General features: G+C 46.2%; 1 protein-coding gene across 1 annotated transcript; it reads left to right on the top strand.

Annotated features, from left to right (window-relative positions):
- Positions 1–17,552: 17,552 nt before the first annotated feature.
- Positions 17,553–23,810, top strand: LOC103634484 (probable serine/threonine-protein kinase PBL7). The gene is made up of 5 exons (XM_008656202.4): positions 17,553–17,848; positions 20,112–20,311; positions 20,872–21,061; positions 21,140–21,531; positions 23,111–23,810. Exons 1-5 carry the CDS (start codon positions 17,722–17,724, stop codon positions 23,393–23,395), a joined length of 1,194 nt encoding a protein of 397 aa, XP_008654424.1. The 5' UTR covers positions 17,553–17,721; the 3' UTR covers positions 23,396–23,810.
- The last annotated feature ends 230 nt before the right edge of the window (positions 23,811–24,040 follow it).

Here is a 24,040-nt window from a genome sequence, read left to right as displayed (position 1 = left end):
GCAAGCCCATTGGGCAGCACGAGCACGACACGATTAGCGACGACCCATTTAGCCCGATGATTGGCCCGCTCGGCCCAGAAAGCCCAGCACGACCCGGCCCGGTCCATTTACGGCCCGACTACCACTGCCAGAGGTCCAGACAGGAGACAGCCCAATATAATTAATTCGGCAGACGCAGATGGCAAGTCGGCAGCGAGGGCGTTAGCGCCCAAACGGCCTAGCCCACAGCCCAGTCTAACCCTAAATCCGTAAACCCTAATACTCAGCATACGCCACGCCGCCGCCCGCCAGTACGCACTCACGGTCTCAACTCTCACGCACAGCCGCAGCCCACACTCCCGCAGCGCAGTTGGCCGAAAACCTAACCCTAAGCCGCCAGCCGCCACTTCTCCAGCCGCCGCCGTCCGCCGGTTTCCCTCGCCACGACGCCAGACGCCAGTACGCCAGTACGCCACTTCTCCAGCCGCCAGACGCCAACGTCTCCAGCCGCCAGACGCCACTTCTCTTCTCCAGCCGACGCCACTTCTCTTCTCCAGCCAACAGCCGCCGCCACCTGCGGACTCGGCAGCCAACAGCCGCCGCCACCTGCGGTCTGCGGACTCGGCACTATCGGCAGGCTCCAGTGCCCTCCAGTGTAACGCCCCGAATTTTGCAGTTGAATTTTTTCTTTTCTTTACTCGCCAAATTCGGGCGTTACCTTTTCTTTTTCTTTTTCCCCTCGCTAAAACTTGACCTTTTCCAAAGTTCTAGCGGGATTCGGTTTGGATTTCCCGTGTAAGAAAACCCTAAATACTTTATGTTGTTTGATGCACCATGCCGAACCTTGCATTTCTTTTGATTGCTTTGAAAGTGCAAATGCATTCATGTAGAAAGATCGGATTTCGAAAATGAGGAGAAGATCTTTTCTTTCTTTTTTTTCTCTCTCTTTCTCTCTCCTCTTTTTCTCTCTCTCCCGCGCCGTGGGCCGACCCCGGCCGGCCCAGCCGCCCCTGGCGCCCCCTCTTGGGCCTTGGCAGGCCCAACCGCCCCCCCCACCTCCCCTTTTTCCCCAATTCTCTCTCCCTCCCTCTCATTTTCTCTCATTTTCTCTCCCCCACCCTAAGCCGCTGCCGCCCCTACCCCTGCCCTAAGCCGCCGCCGCCCCCTGCCGGCCGCCCCTCGCCGTCGCTCCCCCGCCGGTGAGCCCCCCCTCCTCCCTCTCTCCCTCCTCCCTCCCTCTCCCCTTTCCCCTCCTCTCTCCTCGGCCACCGCCCCAGCCGCACCCCCCCTGGCCGCGCGCCCCGGCCGCCCGCCTGGCCGTCCCCGGCCGCCTGGCCCCCTGGCCGCGCGCCGCCCGGCCGCCTGGCTCGGCCGCCCGCTTGGCCGCCTGGCCGCGTGCCCGCCTGGCCGCGCGCCCCTGGCCGCGCCCCGGCCGCCCGCCTGGCCGCCCCCGGCCGCCTGGCCCTTGGCCGCGCCCCCTGCGCAGGGCCGGTTCAACCGCCCCTAGGGCCGGTTCAACCGCCCCCCTCTGTTTTTTTATATTTTTTTTTATTTTATTTTATTTACTTTCTGTGATCATAGCTATTTTATTTTAGGTAGGCTAATCATTGTTAATGTTATTGAAATATGAAGCTTAATTTAAAATTCCGTTATGCTAATTGATTCATGTAGTTAATTGTTTATCTCGTGCGATGTTGATCAACTTAAAATGATTAGGTTCCCACTAGTGCATATAACAGAATTCTTTTGTTAAGAACCAATTGTAATTGATCGTTAGTGCATAAGATTTAACCCCCCTGCGAGACCCTTTCCCGTTTCTTTCTAACCATAACAAATGCAATGTCAAATGTCATACTTGATGCATATTCGCTTTATTTGTTCCCTTGTATGGTGTACTGTTCTTTTGTATTAAATGTGGATGGATGGATGTATGTTTGCGCTCGCATAGAGAACGATCCGGTTGAAGAGCCCGAGGAACTCGCAGGAGAAGCCCCTGAGCAGCAGTCGTTTGGTGGAGGCAAGTGTCCCTTGACCTATCTATGTCCTATTCATTATTTAATTCACCTCCCGCTTTACACATTTATGCCTAAGGATTGACTAGCTTTTGTTATCCATGTCCTTGTTTACCTATCTGGGTTGGATTATTACTGTTTAGCTTTATGCTATTGCTCAAACTCTAATCAATGAACATGATGAGATTATCTATGATACGCTGTTTTCCCTTCTCTTATGATGATGTGATACTTGTGGTCTTCAAGGGGGCTCGAGCGGTTTCTCGAGTGCCTCTCCGTAAGGACCTGTTCTATGGATGACCGCCCGGGAAAACAGTGCAACCATGAGGGTGGAATGGGGTGCCCTTAGCTGAATAATTAGAGGATCCGGGGTGTAGTTCACTTAGCCGTCGTGCCGTCAATGGGGCTCGGTGTATGCGGCTCGCTCTGCCAAGTTTGGGTTCGCCCCTTGGGGAGGAGTGCGGTGCATTTAGGAACCTAACGGGTGGCTACAGCCCCAGGGAATCTTTGTAAAGGCTTCGTAGTGAATCCCTGGCCATTCACCTTGGGAGTGAATAAGGGTCTTGCAAGCCCGGGCCAGAGAGGGAATCACGGCTTGTGGGTAAAGTGCACAACCTCTGCAGAGTGTTATGAAACTGATATATCAGCCGTGCTCACGGTTATGAGCGGCCAAGGGAGCTCCAGTGATTAGTGGTACTTGATCAGAGATACTTTGGTACAGGTGGTTATGAGATTGTTGATTCTGGTTATGACTATGATGCTGGTAAGTGGTACTCTTTCCGTTTGGAAAGGAGTACGTTTGGGTTAATAACTTGGGTTAATGCTAAAACTTGGCTTTCTACTAGTAAGTAATAATCTGACCAACTAAAAGCAACTGCTTGACTTATCCCCACATACAGCTAGTCCACTACAGCCAGACAGGATACTTGCTGAGTATGTTGATGTGTACTCACCCTTGCTCTACACACCAAACCCCCCCCCAGGTTGTCAGCATTGCAACCACTGCTCAGGCGAAGATGAAGCTGTGGAAGGAGACTTCCAGGAGTTCCAAGACTACGACGAGTTCTAGGTGTGGGTTAGCGGCAACCCCCAGTCGGCTGCCTGTGAAGGCCGCGGTTATCTACGTTTCTTTTCCGCACTTTGATTTAGTGTAAGACCTATATGGACGTCTCAGACGTATGATGTAATCGACTATTTCCCTTATTAATACTATTTTGAGCACTGTGTGATGATGTCCATATTATGTAACTGTTGTGTACGTGAATAACTGATCCTGGCACGTACATGGTTCGCATTCGGTTTGCCTTCTAAAACCGGGTGTGACATAAGTGGTATCAAAGCCGTGCTGACTGTAGGACCGCTAACCTAGAGTAGAATGGTCGTTCTAAGGATTATAGACCTCTGTCCCTACCTTGACTTTGATATCTCTTCAAAAGTTGGTCCTACCGACCAAACCTATGTTCTACTATATATTATACCTTGCTAAAAAATTGTGTTTCATTCTGATCCTTCATTTACTTATTATTTGCTGGTCATATTAATTCTGTTCTCACCCTTTCGCTTGCGATGACTTTTGTAGATGGCTCGACTTAGACACACTGCACGAAAGTCAGTCATCCCCTTCTTACCCTCCCACCTTGCTGAGCGTCCGCTTCGCCGTCCCGTGGCCGGACAGTCCAGCCATTTGGAGAGACTACACCACCGCCTGCGTGAGGAGCAGGAACGTCGACGACAGGAGCAGCAGGGCTCTTCTTTCTCGCTCCACCAGGAGATAGAGTCTGTGAGGAGCTGCTCCCCTGTGCTTCCTCTGGAGCCGCCCCCTGCACCACCACTGGGCGCCCCAGCTTCTGGAGTAGCTGCTGGAGGAGACCCAGACGACGGAGATGGCGACGACAGCTCGAGCCACGACACCGACTTCTCTGCTAACCCTGAGCCGGAAGGATGGGTTGCTCGACCCATCACTCGCGACGCTGCTCGCGGGTGTCACTTCCACGATGCGCTCGACACCCTGCTACGTCGGGCATTTGACCGGCATACTTGGTCCGTCGAGTATCGCTGTGTGGTCTACCAGCATAGTCGCGGGGTCTACCCGGACCGCTGGGAGGCGACTTGCTTGGTGCGCTGCCCGGAGGACAGTCTCCAGGGTGCAGAGGCCTGCTCAGAGCACTATTCTATCTCTGAGCGGGACTCAGCTGAGGCAGCCATGCAAGATGCTGCACGGCGTGCGCTTTCGCACTACTGCTCGGTTTTCGGTGGGGCAGCTGATGGTCTTGACCTGAAGTATTACCCCCGCCGTCCATCTGGCAGCACAGGAGGCGTGATTGTCTCACCTGTCGGTGAGGGCAATCCTAGGTTGAGCAGCACAGTCAACCTAGCCGCCGTGCTAAACACGGAGCTGGACCATGCACTAGACGAGCTGAGTAGGGCTCGTGCTGAGATCGCCCTGTTGCGGGCTGAGCGCGCGGAACGTCGTCATCTGGATGGTGGTTCCCCCGCTCCCGTCGGGACTCAGCACCCGTACCGCTCACCTCAGCGTGGACACCAGTCTTATGGCAATCCCGCTTGCAAGACCAAGATAACTCTAGAATCATAGATCGTTAGAGTTGGATCTTGTAATTAATACGAAATATATATACATAGAAGCTTCAGTCTTAGCGTTAGTCTCAGTCTTAGTTAGTTTTAGTTAGACAGGGTAGTTTGCTATATCCTGTGCATTTATGTTTGTCATGGTGAACTATGTTTGGTTTGGATCTTTGTAATGATTGTCACCAGAGTGTGGGTATCCCCTGCATTTTGGTTTACCTATTATGTTAATGGAGTTAGTTATATAGTTGGGAAACCCCTTTTATTCCACTTTCCTTTCTATCTGAGAAGCTGTGTGGTCTGTGTTGGAGATCAGTGAAGATGCTCATCTGTTCAGTGCTGTTGAAGAATTCTATTCTCTTTTCTTATGCTGCAAGATCTGCCAGATCAGTTCTGATGTGTGGTTGCATTCTGCAGATGTCAGAGAACAGGCGCAGAGGAGGAAGGCGTGCTCAGCAGGAGCGAGCCGCTCAACAGGAGGAGGTGCCCCAGCAGCAGCACCTGCCGCCCCCGCCCCCGATGTCGATCGAGCAGATGTTTCTGATGCAGACTCAGGCAGTTCAGGCCATCGGTCAGACTTTGGCCGCCATTCAGCAGCAGCAGCAGCAACAGCAGCAAGCACCACCCCAGCCTCAGATGCCTCAGATGCCCAGAGACAAGCGTGCTGAATTCATGAGAGGTCATCCACCAACGTTCGCTCATTCTTCTGACCCTATGGATGCTGAAGATTGGCTGCGCACTGTGGAGCGGGAGTTGCATACCGCTCAGTGCGATGACAGGGAGAAAGTTCTGTATGGTCCCCGTCTGTTGAGAGGAGCAGCCCAGTCATGGTGGGAGTCTTACCTCGCCACCCATGCCCACCCTGACGCCATCACCTGGGAAGAATTCAGAGGTAGCTTTCGTCAGTACCATGTTCCTGCAGGTCTGATGACAGTGAAGAAGGAGGAGTTCCTGGCTCTCAAGCAAGGGCCATTGTCTGTCAGTGAGTACCGGGACAAGTTTCTGCAGTTGTCTCGCTATGCTCCTGAAGATGTCAACACTGACGCCAAACGACAGTACCGTTTTCTGAGAGGCTTGGTTGACCCTTTGCAGTACCAACTGATGAATCACACCTTCCCGACATTCCAGCACCTGATTGACAGAGCAATCATGACAGAAAGGAAGCGTAAGGAGATGGAAGATCGTAAACGCAAGATCAGTGGACCCCAGCCTGGAAGCAGCAACCGTCCTCGTTTCTCAAGCAATCAACCCCAGCAGTTCAGGCAGAACCAGCGTCCACCTCAGCAGCGTCAGCAGCATCAGCAGTTTCAAAGGCAGTACCCTCAGAACCAGTATCAGAACCGTCAGAGCAACCAGTCAGGAGGTCAGTTTCAAAGGCAGAATCAGCAGGTACCTCGTCTTCCTGCCCCAGCAAATCAGCAGAACAATCAGGTAGCACCAGCTCAGGTTGGAAACAGAGCATGTTTCCACTGTGGAGAGCAAGGCCACTGGGTGATGCAATGTCCGAAGAAGGCAGCCCAGCAGCAGTCAGGCCCCAATGCCCCAGCGAAGCAGAATGTGCCTCAGCCTGGAGCAGGCAATCGCTCCCAGCCGCGCTATAATCATGGAAGGCTGAACCACTTGGAGGCTGAAGCAGTTCAGGAGACCCCCGGCATGATAGTAGGTATGTTCCCAGTTGATTCCCATATTGCAGAAGTGTTATTTGATACTGGAGCAACACATTCTTTCATTACTGCATCATGGGTAGAAGCACATAATCTTCCAACTACTACCATGTCAATCCCCATTCAAATTGACTCAGCCGGTGGTAGAATTCGAGCCGATAGCATTTGTTTGAATATAAGTGTGAAAATAAGGGGGATAGCATTTCCCGCCAACCTTATAGTAATGGGTACTCAGGGAATAGATGTCATCCTAGGGATGAATTGGCTAGATAAGTATCAGGCAGTTATCAGTTGTGATAAAAGGACAATCAAGTTGGTGTCCCCACTAGGAAAGGAAGTGGTGACGAGTTAGTCCCACCTGAGCCGAAGAAAGGAAGTTGTTATCAGATGGCTGTCGATAGCAGTGAAGCAGATCCAATTGAGAGTATCAAGGTTGTGTCTGAATTCCCAGATGTGTTTCCAAAGGATTTACCGGGTATGCCACCAGAGCGGAAAGTTGAGTTTGCCATAGAGCTTCTTCCTGGAACTGCCCCCATCTTTAAGAGAGCCTACAGAATATCTGGACCAGAGTTGGATGAACTTAAGAAGCAAATTGATGAGCTGTCAGAGAAAGGTTACATCCGGCCAAGCACCTCGCCTTGGGCCGCCCCTGTCCTATTTGTGGAGAAGAAAGATGGCACCAAGAGGATGTGTATCGATTATCGGGCTTTGAATGAGGTCACGATCAAGAACAAGTATCCCTTGCCCAGAATAGAAGATCTGTTCGACCAGTTGAGAGGAGCCAGTGTGTTCTCCAAGATTGATCTGAGGTCAGGTTATCATCAGCTCAGAATCCGACCTTCGGATATTCCGAAGACGGCATTCATTTCCAAGTATGGTTTGTATGAGTTCACAGTGATGTCTTTTGGTTTGACCAATGCGCCAGCATTCTTCATGAACTTGATGAACAGTGTATTCATGGATTACCTTGATAAGTTTGTGGTGGTATTCATTGATGACATTCTGATTTATTCTCAAAGCGAAGAAGAGCACGCAGATCATTTGAGGATGGTGTTGCAGAGATTGTGAGAGCACCAGTTGTATGCAAAGTTGAGCAAGTGTGAGTTCTGGATCAGTGAAGTCCTGTTCTTGGGTCACATAATCAACAAAGAAGGATTGGCTGTGGATCCGAAGAAAGTGGCAGACATTTTGAACTGGAAAGCGCCAACAGATGCTAGAGGAATCAAGAGCTTCATTGGAATGGCCGGATACTATCGGCGATTCATTGAAGGGTTTTCGAAGATTGCGAAACCAATGACAGCGTTGCTAGGCAACAAAGTTGAGTTCAAGTGGACCCAGAAATGCCAAGAGGCCTTTGAAGCGCTGAAAGAGAAGTTGACTACAGCGCCTGTCCTAGTCTTGCCTGATGTGCACAAGCCCTTCTCGGTGTATTGCGATGCTTGTTACACAGGTTTGGGATGTGTGTTGATGCAAGAGGGAAGAGTTGTGGCTTACTCGTCCCGACAGTTGAAGGTTCATGAGAAGAATTACCCAATCCATGATCTAGAGTTGGCAGCAGTGGTTCACGCACTGAAGACATGGAGGCACTATTTGTATGGGCAGAAATGCGATGTTTACACAGATCACAAGAGCCTGAAGTACATATTCACTCAGTCAGAGTTGAACATGAGGCAACAAAGATGGTTAGAGTTGATCAAAGACTATGAGTTGGAGATTCATTACCATCCAGGCAAAGCAAACGTAGTGGCAGACGCTTTGAGCAGAAAGAGTCAAGTCAATCTGATGGTCGCTCGTCCGATGCCTTATGAGTTGGCCAAAGAGTTTGACAGGTTGAGTCTCGGATTTCTGAACAATTCGCGAGGAGTCACAGTTGAGTTGGAACCTACCTTGGAGCGCGAAATCAAAGAAGCGCAGAAGAATGATGAGAAAATCAGTGAGATCCGGCGACTGATTCTAGATGGCAAAGGCAAAGATTTTCGAGAAGATGCAGAAGGCGTGATATGGTTCAAAGACCGCTTGTGTGTTCCCAATGTCCAGTCCATTCGGGAGTTGATTCTCAAGGAAGCTCATGAGACAGCCTATTCGATTCACCCTGGCAGTGAGAAGATGTATCAGGATCTGAAGAAGAAATTCTGGTGGTACGGAATGAAGAGGGAAATCGCAGAGCATGTGGCTATGTGCGATAGTTGCCGAAGAATTAAGGCAGAACACCAGAGACCTGCTGGATTGTTGCAACCGTTGCAGATCCCTCAGTGGAAATGGGATGAAATTGGTATGGATTTCATAGTCGGATTGCCTCGCACTCGAGCCGGCTACGATTCCATCTGGGTAGTAGTGGACCGTTTGACCAAGTCAGCCCACTTCATACCTGTCAAGACCAGCTACAACAGTGCAGTATTGGCAGAGTTGTATATGTCTCGGATCGTTTGTCTTCATGGTGTGCCAAAGAAGATAGTGTCAGACAGAGGAACGCAGTTCACCTCTCATTTCTGGCAGCAGTTGCATGAAGCCTTGGGCACACATCTGAATTTCAGTTCAGCTTATCATCCGCAGACAGATGGCCAGACCGAAAGAACCAACCAAATTCTTGAAGATATGTTGAGAGCATGTGCGTTGCAAGATCAGTCCGGATGGGATAAGAGATTGCCTTATGCAGAGTTTTCCTATAACAACAGTTACCAGGCCAGTTTGAAGATGTCACCATTTCAGGCGCTCTATGGAAGGAGTTGTAGAACTTCGTTGCAATGGGATCAGCCTGGAGAAAAGCAAGTGTTTGGGCCAGACATTTTGCTTGAAGCCGAAGAGAACATCAAGATGGTTCGAGAGAATCTGAAGATAGCGCAATCGAGGCAGCGAAGCTATGCAGACACAAGAAGAAGAGAGCTGAGTTTCGAAGTCGGAGACTTTGTCTATCTGAAAGTGTCACCGATCAGAGGAGTCAGAAGATTCGGAGTGAAAGGCAAGCTAGCACCCCGTTACATTGGTCCGTATCAGATTCTTGCAAGACGTGGAGAAGTGGCCTATCAGCTCAGTTTGCCCGAGAATTTGTCTGCTGTGCATAATGTCTTTCATGTGTCTCAGTTGAAGAAGTGCTTGCGTGTGCCGGAAGAGCAGTTGCCAGTGGAAGGTCTGGAAGTCCAGGAGGACTTGACCTATGTTGAGAAGCCAGCTCAGATCCTTGAGATTGCAGACAGAGTCACCCGAAGGAAGACCATCAGAATGTGCAAAGTCAGATGGAGTCACCACTCTGAGGAAGAAGCAACCTGGGAGCGTGAAGATGATCTAGTGGCCAAGTACCCAGAGCTCTTTGCTAGCCAGCCCTGAATCTCGAGGGCGAGATTCTTTTAAGGGGGATAGGTTTGTAACGCCCCGAATTTTGCAGTTGAATTTTTTCTTTTCTTTACTCGCCAAATTCGGGCGTTACCTTTTCTTTTTCTTTTTCCCCTCGCTAAACCTTGACCTTTTCCAAAGTTCTAGCGGGATTCGGTTTGGATTTCCCGTGTAAGAAAACCCTAAATACTTTATGTTGTTTGATGCACCATGCCGAACCTTGCATTTCTTTTGATTGCTTTGAAAGTGCAAATGCATTCATGTAGAAAGATCGGATTTCGAAAATGAGGAGAAGATCTTTTCTTTCTTTTTTTTCTCTCTCTTTCTCTCTCCTCTTTTTCTCTCTCTCCCGCGCCGTGGGCCGACCCCGGCCGGCCCAGCCGCCCCTGGCGCCCCCTCTTGGGCCTTGGCAGGCCCAACCGCCCCCCCCCCCCACCTCCCCTTTTTCCCCAATTCTCTCTCCCTCCCTCTCATTTTCTCTCATTTTCTCTCCCCCACCCTAAGCCGCCGCCGCCCCTACCCCTGCCCTAAGCCGCCGCCGCCCCCTGCCGGCCGCCCCTCGCCGTCGCTCCCCCGCCGGTGAGCCCCCCTCCTCCCTCTCTCCCTCCTCCCTCCCTCTCCCCTCTCCCCTCCTCTCTCCTCGGCCACCGCCCCAGCCGCACCCCCCCTGGCCGCGCGCCCCGGCCGCCCGCCTGGCCGTCCCCGGCCGCCTGGCCCCCTGGCCGCGCGCCGCCCGGCCGCCTGGCTCGGCCGCCCACTTGGCCGCCTGGCCGCGTGCCCGCCTGGCCGCGCGCCCCTGGCCGCGCCCCGGCCGCCCGCCTGGCCCTTGGCCGCGCCCCCTGCGCAGGGCCGGTTCAACCGCCCCTAGGGCCGGTTCAACCGCCCCCTCTGTTTTTTTTATTTTTTTTATTTTATTTTATTTACTTTCTGTGATCATAGCTATTTTATTTTAGGTAGGCTAATCATTGTTAATGTTATTGAAATATGAAGCTTAATTTAAAATTCCGTTATGCTAATTGATTCATGTAGTTAATTGTTTATCTCGTGCGATGTTGATCAACTTAAAATGATTAGGTTCCCACTAGTGCATATAACAGAATTCTTTTGTTAAGAACCAATTGTAATTGATCGTTAGTGCATAAGATTTAACCCCCCTGCGAGACCCTTTCCCGTTTCTTTCTAACCATAACAAATGCAATGTCAAATGTCATACTTGATGCATATTCGCTTTATTTGTTCCCTTGTATGGTGTACTGTTCTTTTGTATTAAATGTGGATGGATGTATGTATGTTTGCGCTCGCATAGAGAACGATCCGGTTGAAGAGCCCGAGGAACTCACAGGAGAAGCCCCTGAGCAGCAGTCGTTTGGTGGAGGCAAGTGTCCCTTGACCTATCTATGTCCTATTCATTATTTAATTCACCTCCCGCTTTACACATTTATGCCTAAGGATTGACTAGCTTTTGTTATCCATGTCCTTGTTTACCTATCTGGGTTGGATTATTACTGTTTAGCTTTATGCTATTGCTCAAACTCTAATCAATGAACATGATGAGATTATCTATGATACGCTGTTTTCCCTTCTCTTATGATGATGTGATACTTGTGGTCTTCAAGGGGGCTCGAGCGGTTTCTCGAGTGCCTCTCCGTAAGGACCTGTTCTATGGATGACCGCCCGGGAAAACAGTGCAACCATGAGGGTGGAATGGGGTGCCCTTAGCTGAATAATTAGAGGATCCGGGGTGTAGTTCACTTAGCCGTCGTGCCGTCAATGGGGCTCGGTGTATGCGGCTCGCTCTGCCAAGTTTGGGTTCGCCCCTTGGGGAGGAGTGCGGTGCATTTAGGAAACCTAACGAGTGGCTACAGCCCCGGGGAATCTTTGTAAAGGCTTCGTAGTGAATCCCTGGCCATTCACCTTGGGAGTGAATAAGGGTCTTGCAAGCCCGGGCCAGAGAGGGAATCACGGCTTGTGGGTAAAGTGCACAACCTCTGCAGAGTGTTATGAAACTGATATATCAGCCGTGCTCACGGTTATGAGCGGCCAAGGGAGCTCCAGTGATTAGTGGTACTTGATCAGAGATACTTTGGTACAGGTGGTTATGAGATTGTTGATTCTGGTTATGACTATGATGCTGGTAAGTGGTACTCTTTCCGTTTGGAAAGGAGTACGTTTGGGTTAATAACTTGGGTTAATGCTAAAACTTGGCTTTCTACTAGTAAGTAATAATCTGACCAACTAAAAGCAACTGCTTGACTTATCCCCACATACAGCTAGTCCACTACAGCCAGACAGGATACTTGCTGAGTATGTTGATGTGTACTCACCCTTGCTCTACACACCAAACCCCCCCCAGGTTGTCAGCATTGCAACCACTGCTCAGGCGAAGATGAAGCTGTGGAAGGAGACTTCCAGGAGTTCCAAGACTACGACGAGTTCTAGGTGTGGGTTAGCGGCAACCCCCAGTCGGCTGCCTGTGAAGGCCGCGGTTATCTACGTTTCTTTTCCGCACTTTGATTTATTGTAAGACCTATATGGACGTCTCAGATGTATGATGTAATCGACTATTTCCCTTATTAATACTATTTTGAGCACTGTGTGATGATGTCCATATTATGTAACTGCTGTGTACGTGAATAACTGATCCTGGCACGTACATGGTTCGCATTCGGTTTGCCTTCTAAAACCGGGTGTGACATCCAGGCTCCAGCCACCACTTCTCCGAATCTCCAGCAAGGCGCCAAGCATCGAGTGCTCAGCAGCCCGCCAAGGCGCCAAGCGCCAGCCCCCCAGAAGCCCTTCAGGCTTCAGCATCGACCGCAGTGGCGCAGTCCGCCAAGGCGCCAAGCGCCAGCCGCCCAGAAGCCCTCTGTCCCTCTAATGGAGACTCGCGAGGAGGTGCTCGGATCTCTTCCACCGCGCCAAGCATCGAGTGCTCAGCAGAGGGAGCGGGTTCGGCGCTCGCTCGTCTCTCCCGCGGCACTACGTCCTGTTCCTGCTCCCGCCTCCTTTACTGCAGCAACGCCGCCATCGACTAATTCCCCTTCAAATGGTACTGTTTCCTTTCCCGTGCGTGTGTTGCTACTACATACTATTGCTTTAGTACGTGCGTGTGTTGCTAGTACGTAGATTTGCTTTGTGAGGACTACTCCATCATCATCACCATCTGTTTCTACTGGAACTGTTTTTAACACACCTATTTCTAGCACAATTTCTGAGTTATCATCTTATCTAGATAGTGATCCTCTTACTGAGTTTGATGATTCATTTAGTGTACTTAGTTGGTGGCGTGATCATAAAAGAACCTATCCAATTTTATCAATTCTAGCTAAAGATGTCTTAACTGTGCCTGTATCCACTATTTCTTCCGAGTTGGCTTTTAGTTTATGTGGCAGGTTGATCGAGGAACGACGACGAAGTCTAACACCAGAACATGTGGAGATGCTGTCCCTGGCCAAGGATTGGGAGCAAGCAGCTGTTCGGTAGCAACACTGTGTTGAGAACAAAGATCTTGAAGAGCTAATGGAAAACATGTATCTTGGTGCACAAGAAGGATCGACTTGTGTTGGTGGTGGAGATGGACATGATCACTAAAAGAGCTAGGTTGTACTCTTTTTTCCTTTAGGGTTTTGTCCCCATGTAGTTAAAATGGGGTTTTACCTAAAGGTTTTTAACGAGGCAACCAATCTAAATAGCTCTTTATAAAGCATGGTGATCTATTTTTTGATGTCTCATGTATGGCTGATTGGCTGATGCCTGATTATTGTATACTTGTATGGCACTATGGCTGATTGTATGCTTATGTTTATTGTGTACTTGTATGGCAGTGGCACTATGGCTGTTGGCTGATTGTATGCTTATGTTTATTGTGTACTTGTATGGCACTATGGCTGATTGTATGCTTATGTTTATTGTATGCTTATTGTATCTTTATAAAACACTATGCCTGATGATTGTATACTTGTATTTGTATGGCACTATGGCTGTGTTGAGAACAAATTAGTGTATTGTATGGTTCATAGTTGTATATTGTATTCTTAGTTGTCGAACCTGTGTATTACATACATATTTGCTATTTGCATGGATGTTTGACATGTGGGTATAGGGCCAGCACGACACGAAAGCCCAGCACGGCACTATGGCCCGGCACGGCCCGATTAAAGCCAATAGTGCCGGGCTTGGGCTGTGGCGTAGGCCTAAGTGCCGGCACGGCACGGCCCGACAATTAATAGTGTCGTGCCTCGGCCCATCTAATTTGGCCCGGCCCATGACGGGTTCGGGCCGTGCTGGCACGGCACGGCCCATTGGCCACGTATAGTCTCAACCAGCGCCTTGCGCTTCTAGAGCATGGCTACGACATCACACTTGGCGGCGACAAGGTGGAGCCACATGTTTCGACTACACTCATCGATGAGCAGCAAAAAATACTTCTTACCACTCATGCATAATAACATGTCGCAAGAGTTAGGGACAAAGTCCAAGGGATACGTTAAACCAAGGCATGATCATGCTCAACCTTACCTTGGGTTCAGAAATTTTAGATACTAATCCATGAGGCATCAAGAATAGTAGGCTTGCTTGTAGGACCACTCTTGTGTGTGGGAGTAGGGCTCTGTTATAGTTTGAAGAAAGGCATATCCTAACTACTACTAAGACACACTAAAGAATCCCTACCTAAGAGACTGACTTTTGGGACCATAATAATAGAAGGGTCACCACTCTCAAGACCCTACAACCAAAGTGCTCCCTTGGCCTTGATTAAATAAAGAAACTACAACACTAACTCCAATTTGTTTAGAGGTGCTCCTGGCTAAGCCTGCTGGACCACATAACATGTCATACAAGATTAAGCCCATAGGGCTCCTCGCGCCTTGGGATGAACCTCTGATAATCTAAGCCCCTCGTGTCTTAGGGCGCTTAGCAGTATAAGCCCCTAGGGCTCCTCATGCCTTAGGGCACCTAGTAGTATAAGCCTTTGGACCCTTGCGCTCTAGGGCAGCTAGTAGTATAAGCCCCTAGGTACCCTCACGCCCTAGGACACCTAGCTAGTATAAGCTCGTAGGACCCCTCATGTTCCAAGGTACTTAGCAGTATAAGCTTCCGAGGCCCCTCATACCATAGAGCATCTAATATTATAAGCCCTTGGTGCACATAGTGATATATACTCCTAAGAGCTTGATGGCCCATGGGGAGGAAGGATTTAGTGGTAGCCTAGGCATATTTCAAAGCTAAAAGATGTGGCAAACCCACTAGGGGACATACAACATCAGGACATGGGCCCACTTCTAAATGACTTAAAGGTTAACCCAATGTACGTGATAACTTAATGGATAAATCTCGGGTACAACGCATTAGATACCCTATGGGCAATATTATGGGATTAACAAAGCGTACAAACATGCAATGTAGCCTACATGTCACTTGAGGCTGTTAAGAAGTGCATGTGTTGGTCCCATAACTACAAGAAACAATACTGACATCCAATCACATGTAGATAGCAAGACCACATTATGGTGGATGATGTCGTAGGTTATAATACCTACCCAAATAGTTGGTATAACGGTTGCCTTTCCAAGGGATAACTATGGCAGCGCCTGCATTAAATGTGATATTAGAGTCTCGCCTTCACCCTAACACACACACACATGGGATGTGTAGTTAAAACCATTGTGCGCACATAGTTTAGTATATATCACCATGCCCAAGTGGATGGTCTGGCCCGACAGAGGATTAGGAGAATCCTCATTGCCAGTGCAGGATAGTACAAGGGTCCATGCTTGTAATAAAAGGTATAATTAATTATTAATACACCAAGGACATACCTGCAACTGCATAACTCACTAGAATGTTATTCCATTCCATGCCTACTACGAGATGTGTGATTGCAATCTAGTGACAGGACGTGGATAGTTAACCCTATGAAAGGCAAAGGCAACAAGAGGTATATACATGTAATACTATCACTGCCTTGTACTATAAAAGGCTGCTTAACAGTATTCAATCCAGGTCGATAAACATCCAACTCCCCCACAAGAGTCCTAAGCAATACCCATCAAACCCAAATCAAGGGGCTTGAGCAATCCGACCGAGGCGACGATAGCAAGAGTTTGTCTAGCCTATCTTAGAGTACTCTCCAAGGAGTTGTCCCTATCTAGGTTGAGGCTTGTAATCCTCCATTCTATCTACATATACTAAACCATGGTATGTGAGAGCATGTAGAGTATTACGTACACTGCGGCCCAAACCTCTATAAAAATCCTTGTGTATTTGCATCATGGTGTCATAACCTTGTAGCCACACTCTATGGTGTATATACTCACTCTTCGCTCCCCTAGCAATCCTGTCATAGGTACCCTGGTGTATTTGTTATGATAAAGTGCTATTAAAGAAGTGTTACTACTATACTAGAGGCTACTTCACAAAAAGTCATAAAGGAGACACCATTATGAAACAAGGAGATTCAAAAATGAGTTCACATATCTATGATAGGGGATCAAGCAAAATGGCTAGATGTGACAATGCAAGTTGGTGGTAAACTCATGTACTAAGCGTGTGATAGTAGCAAACCACTTCTACGTTCTGGCGAAGCTAGACATAACATAGTGGAAAACATTATGTATCTATATACTATTGCACCATAGACAAATAATTGTATGAACTACAATTGCTTAAAATAGTTAGTGCTAACACTTTATATGTTGTAGAAGCATACACCACACCACAAAACAAGTCATGTACATCTCTATTGGTAGGTAGAGTCTAACTATAGAGCTTCTAAGCATATAGGCCACACCAAATATTTTTCAACCCTCGCTTGTAACCATAATAAACTCAACATCAAGATTCAAGCTTAGTTGTCTTCGATATTGAGAAGGTTTTAAAAGTCTAAATGAAACGACATGTACAAGTTAGAAACGAAACGGTAAAAATCGAAAAGATAGATATGTTACTAGAAATAAACTAATAATAACATATATCTGCTATAGTCACTTTTAGTCTATGTTCTAAAGCAAACCTACCTAATTAACTTATGTGGGTTATGCACGAACATGGAGTAACACTCACAACATCTACATAAAGGCATCACTCACATAGCATTGCATAACCATGTTGTATATTAATACATTTTGTGTGTATTAATTACATACGGCAAACTGCGTAACACTCTAGTCTGTCATAACGCTTCAAACTAAATGACCGTTTTGATAAGTCATGTATGCACACATATGCATATATATAGAACCCACATCCCGAGGCTCGTGAAGTACATATAGGCTCCTCTCTAGATAAACCCTAGTATCTCGCGCCTCCCTCCTCCCTCTCACCACACACCATCGAAAAAATCATGACCATTCCTACCTATAGACCTTCGAAGCCTATAGGATGTACTAGAGATTTAATTAACAACCCTAGCCTCTAACAAGAATGAGCACGACGTCTCGGTTCAAGCTTTGCAGCCTTAGATTTTGGTGTGATTTTAAATGACCGAAGAACATGCCATGTGCAAGTTACAAATGAAACGACAAAAAGATAATCAATCAAAGATATAGATAGGTTACTAGAAATAAACTACTAATAATAACATATATATATATCTACTATAGACACTTTAAACACACGGTCCATAACAAATTTACCTAATTAACATATGTCGGCTTTTACGAGCATGTACCGCTCACAACAGCTACATAAAAAATAACATTCACATAACATATTTTGTGTATGTTATATAGAAATTGCTTAATACGCTGTTTGGATGAATAGTTGTGATAAATCCTATATGCATATATATATATGCAAGTATAGAAAATCCACATCCCGGGGCCATGACCATGAAGTACATACATGTCAGCTACTGCCTAGTCCTAGTCTAGACAAACTTGCTTGTTCAAAAGTGCGGTGTCTGTTTGCTACGCCAGCCGTCTTATTTCGTAGTTGTGACAAATCCTATACACACGTATATGCATGTATTGCACGTTGTAGGTCTGGACACAGGTGCAGATGGGCCCTGTCTAGCTAGTTCCTAGACAAACCCTACTTGTTCATAGGCGCGGTGTCTGGTCATTCCCTTCCCTCTACCAGCCGTTTTATTTTATTTTTCCTTCCCCCAGCCTCCACGCTCGCGCTGGACGACGAACTCAGGAGGCGGCGCGGTCATGGGATCCTGCTTCTCGTTGGAGGGAGGCCGCAGTGAAAGCATAGTGCCCGCGCAGAGGTCGCAGATCCCGGAGGATGAGCAGGTCGAGCCTACCGTTACGAGCGAGCTGGCCATCCCAGTCCCAGGTTCTCGCTCCTTCGTTCTCGCTCTCCTGCTCCGGCCGGCTCCCAGACCCAGTCCTTGTCCTTGCGTTTCTTCAGTTCAGCGGGTTGCTAGTTCGGTGATCCCTTAGCACGGACCACACAGGACCTGGTTTCTTGGTTTTGGGGGCGTCGATCGAATTTTGCACGGAGTTTGCATTGTGGGGGTTCAACTAGGGTTTTTAGCTCCTGCGTGATCGTCGCGCACCGTGGTTACTTCATTCCCTTGATTTTGGTTTGTTCCGCCGCCGGTGATCGAGCCTACGCTTGTTGAGGATCGAGCGTATCACCTGCACCCGCGCGCGCGCCGGTGGCCCGGAGTCCATCCCCACGCTCAGAAGGCGCATGTACGATCGATGTGCGGTGCGCTATAGTTACTGGCTACTTCGTTATTCCTTTATTTTTTGCTTCACCCTTCGTTTCGTCGTGCAGTCGGTCAAATGGTTTTGGTGCTTCAATATTTGTTTGTTTTGTTGCTAAACGGTGCTGACTAGTGCCTACTGAGATTTGTATCAAAGAGCAAGGTGTTGTTCCAGTTCCACGTACGTGATGGTTTTTGAGTCGTTTGCATTGTTTTTTGAGGTCGTGATACTCCGTTTCTTGCGGGCTCAAAGAATTGATTTTGTAAAGAAACGCTGGTTCTGGTCCTTGCATTGTTGAAACCGAACATGCTGCTGCTGCGGTGCTGACACAAACAGAGAGAGGTTCCTGGCTTATAAATGATAATAAGTTCCTCTTTTTTTGTTTGCTGCATTGTTCATGATAGTTGACATATATAGTAAGCTTAACCTCACAAATTCTGCGTACATTTTCAATAAAAAGGTGCCGTTAGGTTGTTTGGACAAATTACTGTTCCTACTGTGTGTTGTCAAGTCTTCGCTTTGTTTTAGGATTTTAGCAAGGAACCACTTATCTCGTTGTGTTCTTGGAATAATTTGCTTACTTCTCTATCCATCAAGGAGACAATCGATAATATTGCTAGCAGATAATTTTTTAATTTATTATATAACATTTAGATTTTTTTAAATTATTTTTTGTTTTTTGTTTGGATGTCATATCTTTATTGGTCCAATTGCATTTATCAGCACAAACAACGATATACCTATCGGTCTATCACCGATAAATTTCTTGTTGTTTCTTTGCCTTTTAGTCCATCACAAAATCTAGTTATAACGTTGCTTGAATTCCATCTTATGGACTCTTCCCGTTTTTCGATGACTATTATATTGGAGTCTTTGTTTACTTATTTATTTTTTAGATATATTCTTATTTTAATATAAAAACTTTTAGTTCTTGTTACGTCGGTCAAGATTTTCTCCTATTTAATGATTTAGATAAACGCTCTATTTACATCCAACTGCAGATTTGTATATATTTAAGTATTACATTTCTTTTTAAAAATGGTAATAATATGAAAAGTAAAGTGTGTTTTGTACCGTTTCATTATACATGTTTTATTTCTCTTGACTATTTAAATAAAATCTTTTAGCGTGGCCGTGACTTATTTAGTTGTTGTTCACGGTGCATCCTTAATCTAGACAAAAAAATGTAGTTTTATCCTCAATAGCATCATCAAATTGCAATGCACTCAAAATTCAAATGAATTTCTCATCGTATGATGTATCTTTTTTCCACTCAGCTTCAGTACCAACCAGTGCTGCTGGAGATGTCATTGAAAAGTTTGTGTTTTTTTTGGTCATTAGTCATCGGTTCGCTGCCCGTATGTTAATTTGTGCCTCCATTTAATATTCGTTGTTCACTGATAAAATTGTTTCCTCTCAGTTTGTGCCTGAGCTGATGTTGCCGGATTTAGTCAAATTTCCATGTTGTTACTGGTCGGGTTGTCAAGTTTTGATTTCATCTACCTGTGTATTTACATCCAGTAAATTAGGTAGCCAATTAAACTTCTAATTTTTTGTTACCAATTTTATCTAGTACATTTGATATGATTTTTTTAAAATTCTAGGCTGTTAGATCATCATAAATCCAGTAGTATATGTTTTGCCCCGATTATAAATGTTTTTTAGGTCCTCTCAGCTTGTTTATTCTATACCGTTAGATCATCAACAAATCTGAAGGTATATATCTTTTTTCTGATTAATCTTGTAATTTCTAGGATCCTTTGAAGAATGTGAAGGGGGTTTTAAACATTATAGATATAGTAGATTAATATTAGTGTGGTCTCTCCCCTTGGCGCTGGCAACATTATTTGTGTATCTGATGCTTCGTCTTTTTTTTTTTGGTACAGAGGTGGCAGAATCAGTGGTCATGTTGGAGGCCCTTCGTACTGGCTTCATCACAGACCAACGTCCAGAGAGGCACATTCGTGTCAGGAGTTTCACCTATGATGAGGTGTGTGCGGCGACACATGGCTTCGAAGTAGATCGTTTCCTGGGACAGGGTGGGTTCGGCCAAGTGTACAGGGGTTTTCTTGAAAGCACCAATCAGGTTGGTTCACATGCCTCTGCTGAATGATAGTTGCAGTTGCAGATATGTTTGTGTGCTAAATCATAAGATTCATTGTTGCTATTTCGTTGCTCAAAAAGACTAGCAACAAGAAAAGATACGTATTGTGATTGGTATATGCAAGAAAAGATTGCTGTGGGGTTTTCAATAGCTGAACGTTGATCAACATATATGGTTAATCGATGATAGTTGTTGCTAGTGCGTTAGTCAGAATGAACTGAAGTGATCTTAACTCCTTAAGGGGCCGTTCGGTTATTACGGAATGGAGCTCTGGAACAATTCCTATCCAGATTGCTTCTATAATATATATAAGTTTTGATTAGCTAGAATAATTTTTGGTGTATTCCTGTGCAAACGAACATGACCTAAGTATGATCAGAGTAGCACTTCTACAAGAAAAGATACGTGTACTTTTTTTTCTTTATGTATCCGAATGCTGATGGATGGTATCGTTAATTTATCATGAATAAAAGGGAGTAAGATATGTTTGTTAGTTTCCATTTCTTGTATGATATTCTAATTTTCAAAAGGTGCCTGGACAGGAGGTGGCTATAAAGAGGCTTGATCTTCAAGGACAACAAGGGCACAGGGAATTCGTTACTGAAGTTCTGATCTTGAGCAATGTGCACCACCCGAATCTTGTAAAGCTCGTTGGACATTGCACTAGTCATGATCAGAGGATTTTAGTTTATGAGTATATGCCTTTGGGTTCGCTAAACAGTCACATCCATGGTATGTTGCGAAACTACCTCTTTCGGCTATATATTAGAAGAATCTGGTGTAATCAGAGCTGGTTCTTGCTTTGTCCAGATCTTCCCCCTGGCCAGCAGCCTCTTGACTGGAGTACAAGAATTAAGATACTGCTTGGTGCTGCTAAAGGTCTTGAGCATTTGCATCACAATCTCAACCCTCCTGTCATCAATCGTGATGTGAAATGTGCAAACATTTTGCTCGGAGCGGGGTACCACCCGAAGCTGTCTGACTTCGGCTTGGCAAAGCTAGGTCCAACTGGTGACAACACCCATGTTTCAACAAGAGTTATGGGTACACCTGGTTATTGCGCGCCAGAGTACTTGATGACTGGTAAATTGACAGTAAAGACAGATATTTACAGCTTTGGTGTAGTTATGTTGGAGGTTCTCACCGGAAGAATGGCTAGAGACGAAAGACTTCCTGAATCCGAGCGAAACCTTGTCGCATGGGTAAGCTTTCTGTTTTTTTGTTTTTCTTAAATAAAATGCTTTACTTGCTTCTCCTCAATACGAGTATCATTGCCAATATGCTCATGAGGAAAGTAATAGTATGCCGTCCTATTTAATATCTCAGTCTCGTCACTTTAAAGGCCCATAATGCTCTTCCTCCTTCGATGCCCAAAAATTGTGTTTATCATTTGATCATATCAAATTTGTTTTTTTCACCAAGAAAGAAAATCAAAGTTGTTATGTGCTTCTTCTATCTCCTTAGTGGCATCAATGGAGAGGCGAGAAACCTAACTCTAACTGAGTTGGTCGAGGCACTACCGGAATCGGGCGCTTTGTCGAGTGCCTGAAGCACTCGGCAAACCCTGAAAAACACTCGGCAAAGTCTTTGCCGAGTGTGGCACTCAGCAAAGAGGGCTCAGCGAATAGTACATCGGCAAAGTCTTCTTTGCCGAGTACTTTTTATCGGGCACGACGGCTGACGGCCCTTTGCCGAAAGCCGCCATTCGCCGAGTGTTGCGCACTCAGCGAAGAAATCTTTGCCGAGTGTACTCCTGTGTCGAGAGTCCTGCTCTCAGCAAACGTCATCGTTACCGAGAGCAGGACTTTGCCGAGTGCGACGTTCGGTAAAGGCTTCTTTGTCGAGTGCCCGACAAAAAGCATTCGACAAAGCGCCGAGCACTCGGTAAAAGCCCGGATTCAGATAGTGAAGATGTGGTTATATGCCTTCAGTAAGTTTTAATCATTGTAGGCGAATTTGCATGTGTACTATCTTCTAGATTAAAATAAAAAAATAAAAACCAGGAGGAGGAGGTAAATGGTTTCACTTTTAACAACAACAACGAAGTATTTCATCTCAAACAAATTTGGATAGGCTAGAGTTTAAAACCTACAAGCCAACATTCGAACACATAGGTAGTTGTTTTCATTGAGGTAAATCTTTGGGTTCATCTCATGCTTCCAATTTTCCTTTAACGGTCTCTTGTTATTTTAACTTTCATCTTTCACTTCCTCTCTTATTGTTATCATGCATTAGTATGTCACTGACTATTGAATATGTCTAAACCATATCTACCGATATTGGACAAGCTATTCTTCGAAGTTTTCACTTCCGCGTCTATTTTTTGCTTCTGTTCCCTTTCCTTTCCTTCTTCCTAAATATTGTGCATGGAAGCTGCAAAGGGATAAAACTAAGGTTCGGGTGAAAATCTTCTTCCCTCACTCTAATTTTAGTTTCTATCAATTTATGTTGGATTTACACTTGCCTTGCACAAGACAGCGATTATTTTGGCGTAATTTGTAGATAGAATTGGTATGTCTATAAATTTAGACATGGGTAAGGTATATTCCACCTGATTAAATTCTTACCGCGCACCTTTAATCTAGGCGCTGAGCTATTCTAAGCATCCGAATATTTTTTTTATAACATGCTACAAAAAATTCTGGTATAAGAGGGAAGTTTTTCATCCAGGTAGAAAAAACTACTACTTAACAAAGGTTCAGGTTTTACATGCCATTCATCAGATGTATTTATCCTTTTGCAATTACATGCCGTGACCTTTCTTTTACTGTATGGTTTCAGGCTCTCAACTTTCTCCGCAGACGGGAACTGGACAATCTGCTAGATCCGGCACTGCGGGGTCAGTGCCCCCAGGCTTGTTTGGAGCATGCCTTTTTTGTTGTTTCACGCTGTATCAGTGAATCACCCAATACGAGACCATCCATGCGAGATGTTGTCGCCTCTCTCACTGTGATCTCAGAATTCAGAAACAGAAACACAAGGCGGTTGGAGCGTGGCGGGCGCAGCACACCAACAAGAACTCCTGATCGGAACCACCGGGGCGACGATCAGGGAGAAGGAAGCTGAGGAATCAGTGCATAGCAAAACAATGGTGATCTTCTGTTGCTGTAGTTTTTTATGATGGTCGGTTACTGCCTGTCTGGGAGCAAGGAAGTTGTAATGCCTGTTCAAATGATATGGTTCAATTGCAGGGAAGTACATGGTCATGCAGAAGATTTTTTTCCCTGTTAGAGCTAGTTTGGGAACTTCATTTTCCAAAGTGATTCTTATTTTCTCAAGTAAAAATAAACTATTTTTTCTTAAGAAAATAGAAATCTCTTGTAAAAATGGTTCCCAAACTAGGCACTAAAGTTTGTAGATAACAGGTGTAAACTCTTGTTGTGTTTGTTGGGGCTCAGTCTTCTCAGACGTTCTGTTTGCATGTTGTATTATTGACGAGGCTATGTTTAAACCAATGGAGATGGTTTGTTTCCCTTGATTACTTTTGCTGTTGATGCTGCTCCTAAAAGGGGTTGATTTACATTATGTTCAAGTATCCCTGGTCTCAGATGTAGAATGTTTAATCATCATGTTTGGAACAATCCAGTTTTTAAGAAACTAATTTTTATTTTTTAGTTAGGAGAGACTATCTTCTTGGTTTTTAAGAAACTTAGAATCCAATTTCTATAAACCGAGTCATAAATTGTCATATTTGGAACCACTTTAATTTTT

This window comes from Zea mays, chromosome 1 (genome assembly GCF_902167145.1).
Source record: "Zea mays cultivar B73 chromosome 1, Zm-B73-REFERENCE-NAM-5.0, whole genome shotgun sequence".
Classification (NCBI taxonomy): domain Eukaryota; kingdom Viridiplantae; phylum Streptophyta; class Magnoliopsida; order Poales; family Poaceae; genus Zea; species Zea mays.
Note: the sequence above shows the minus strand (reverse complement) of the source record. Positions and strands in the feature narration are given on the sequence as shown.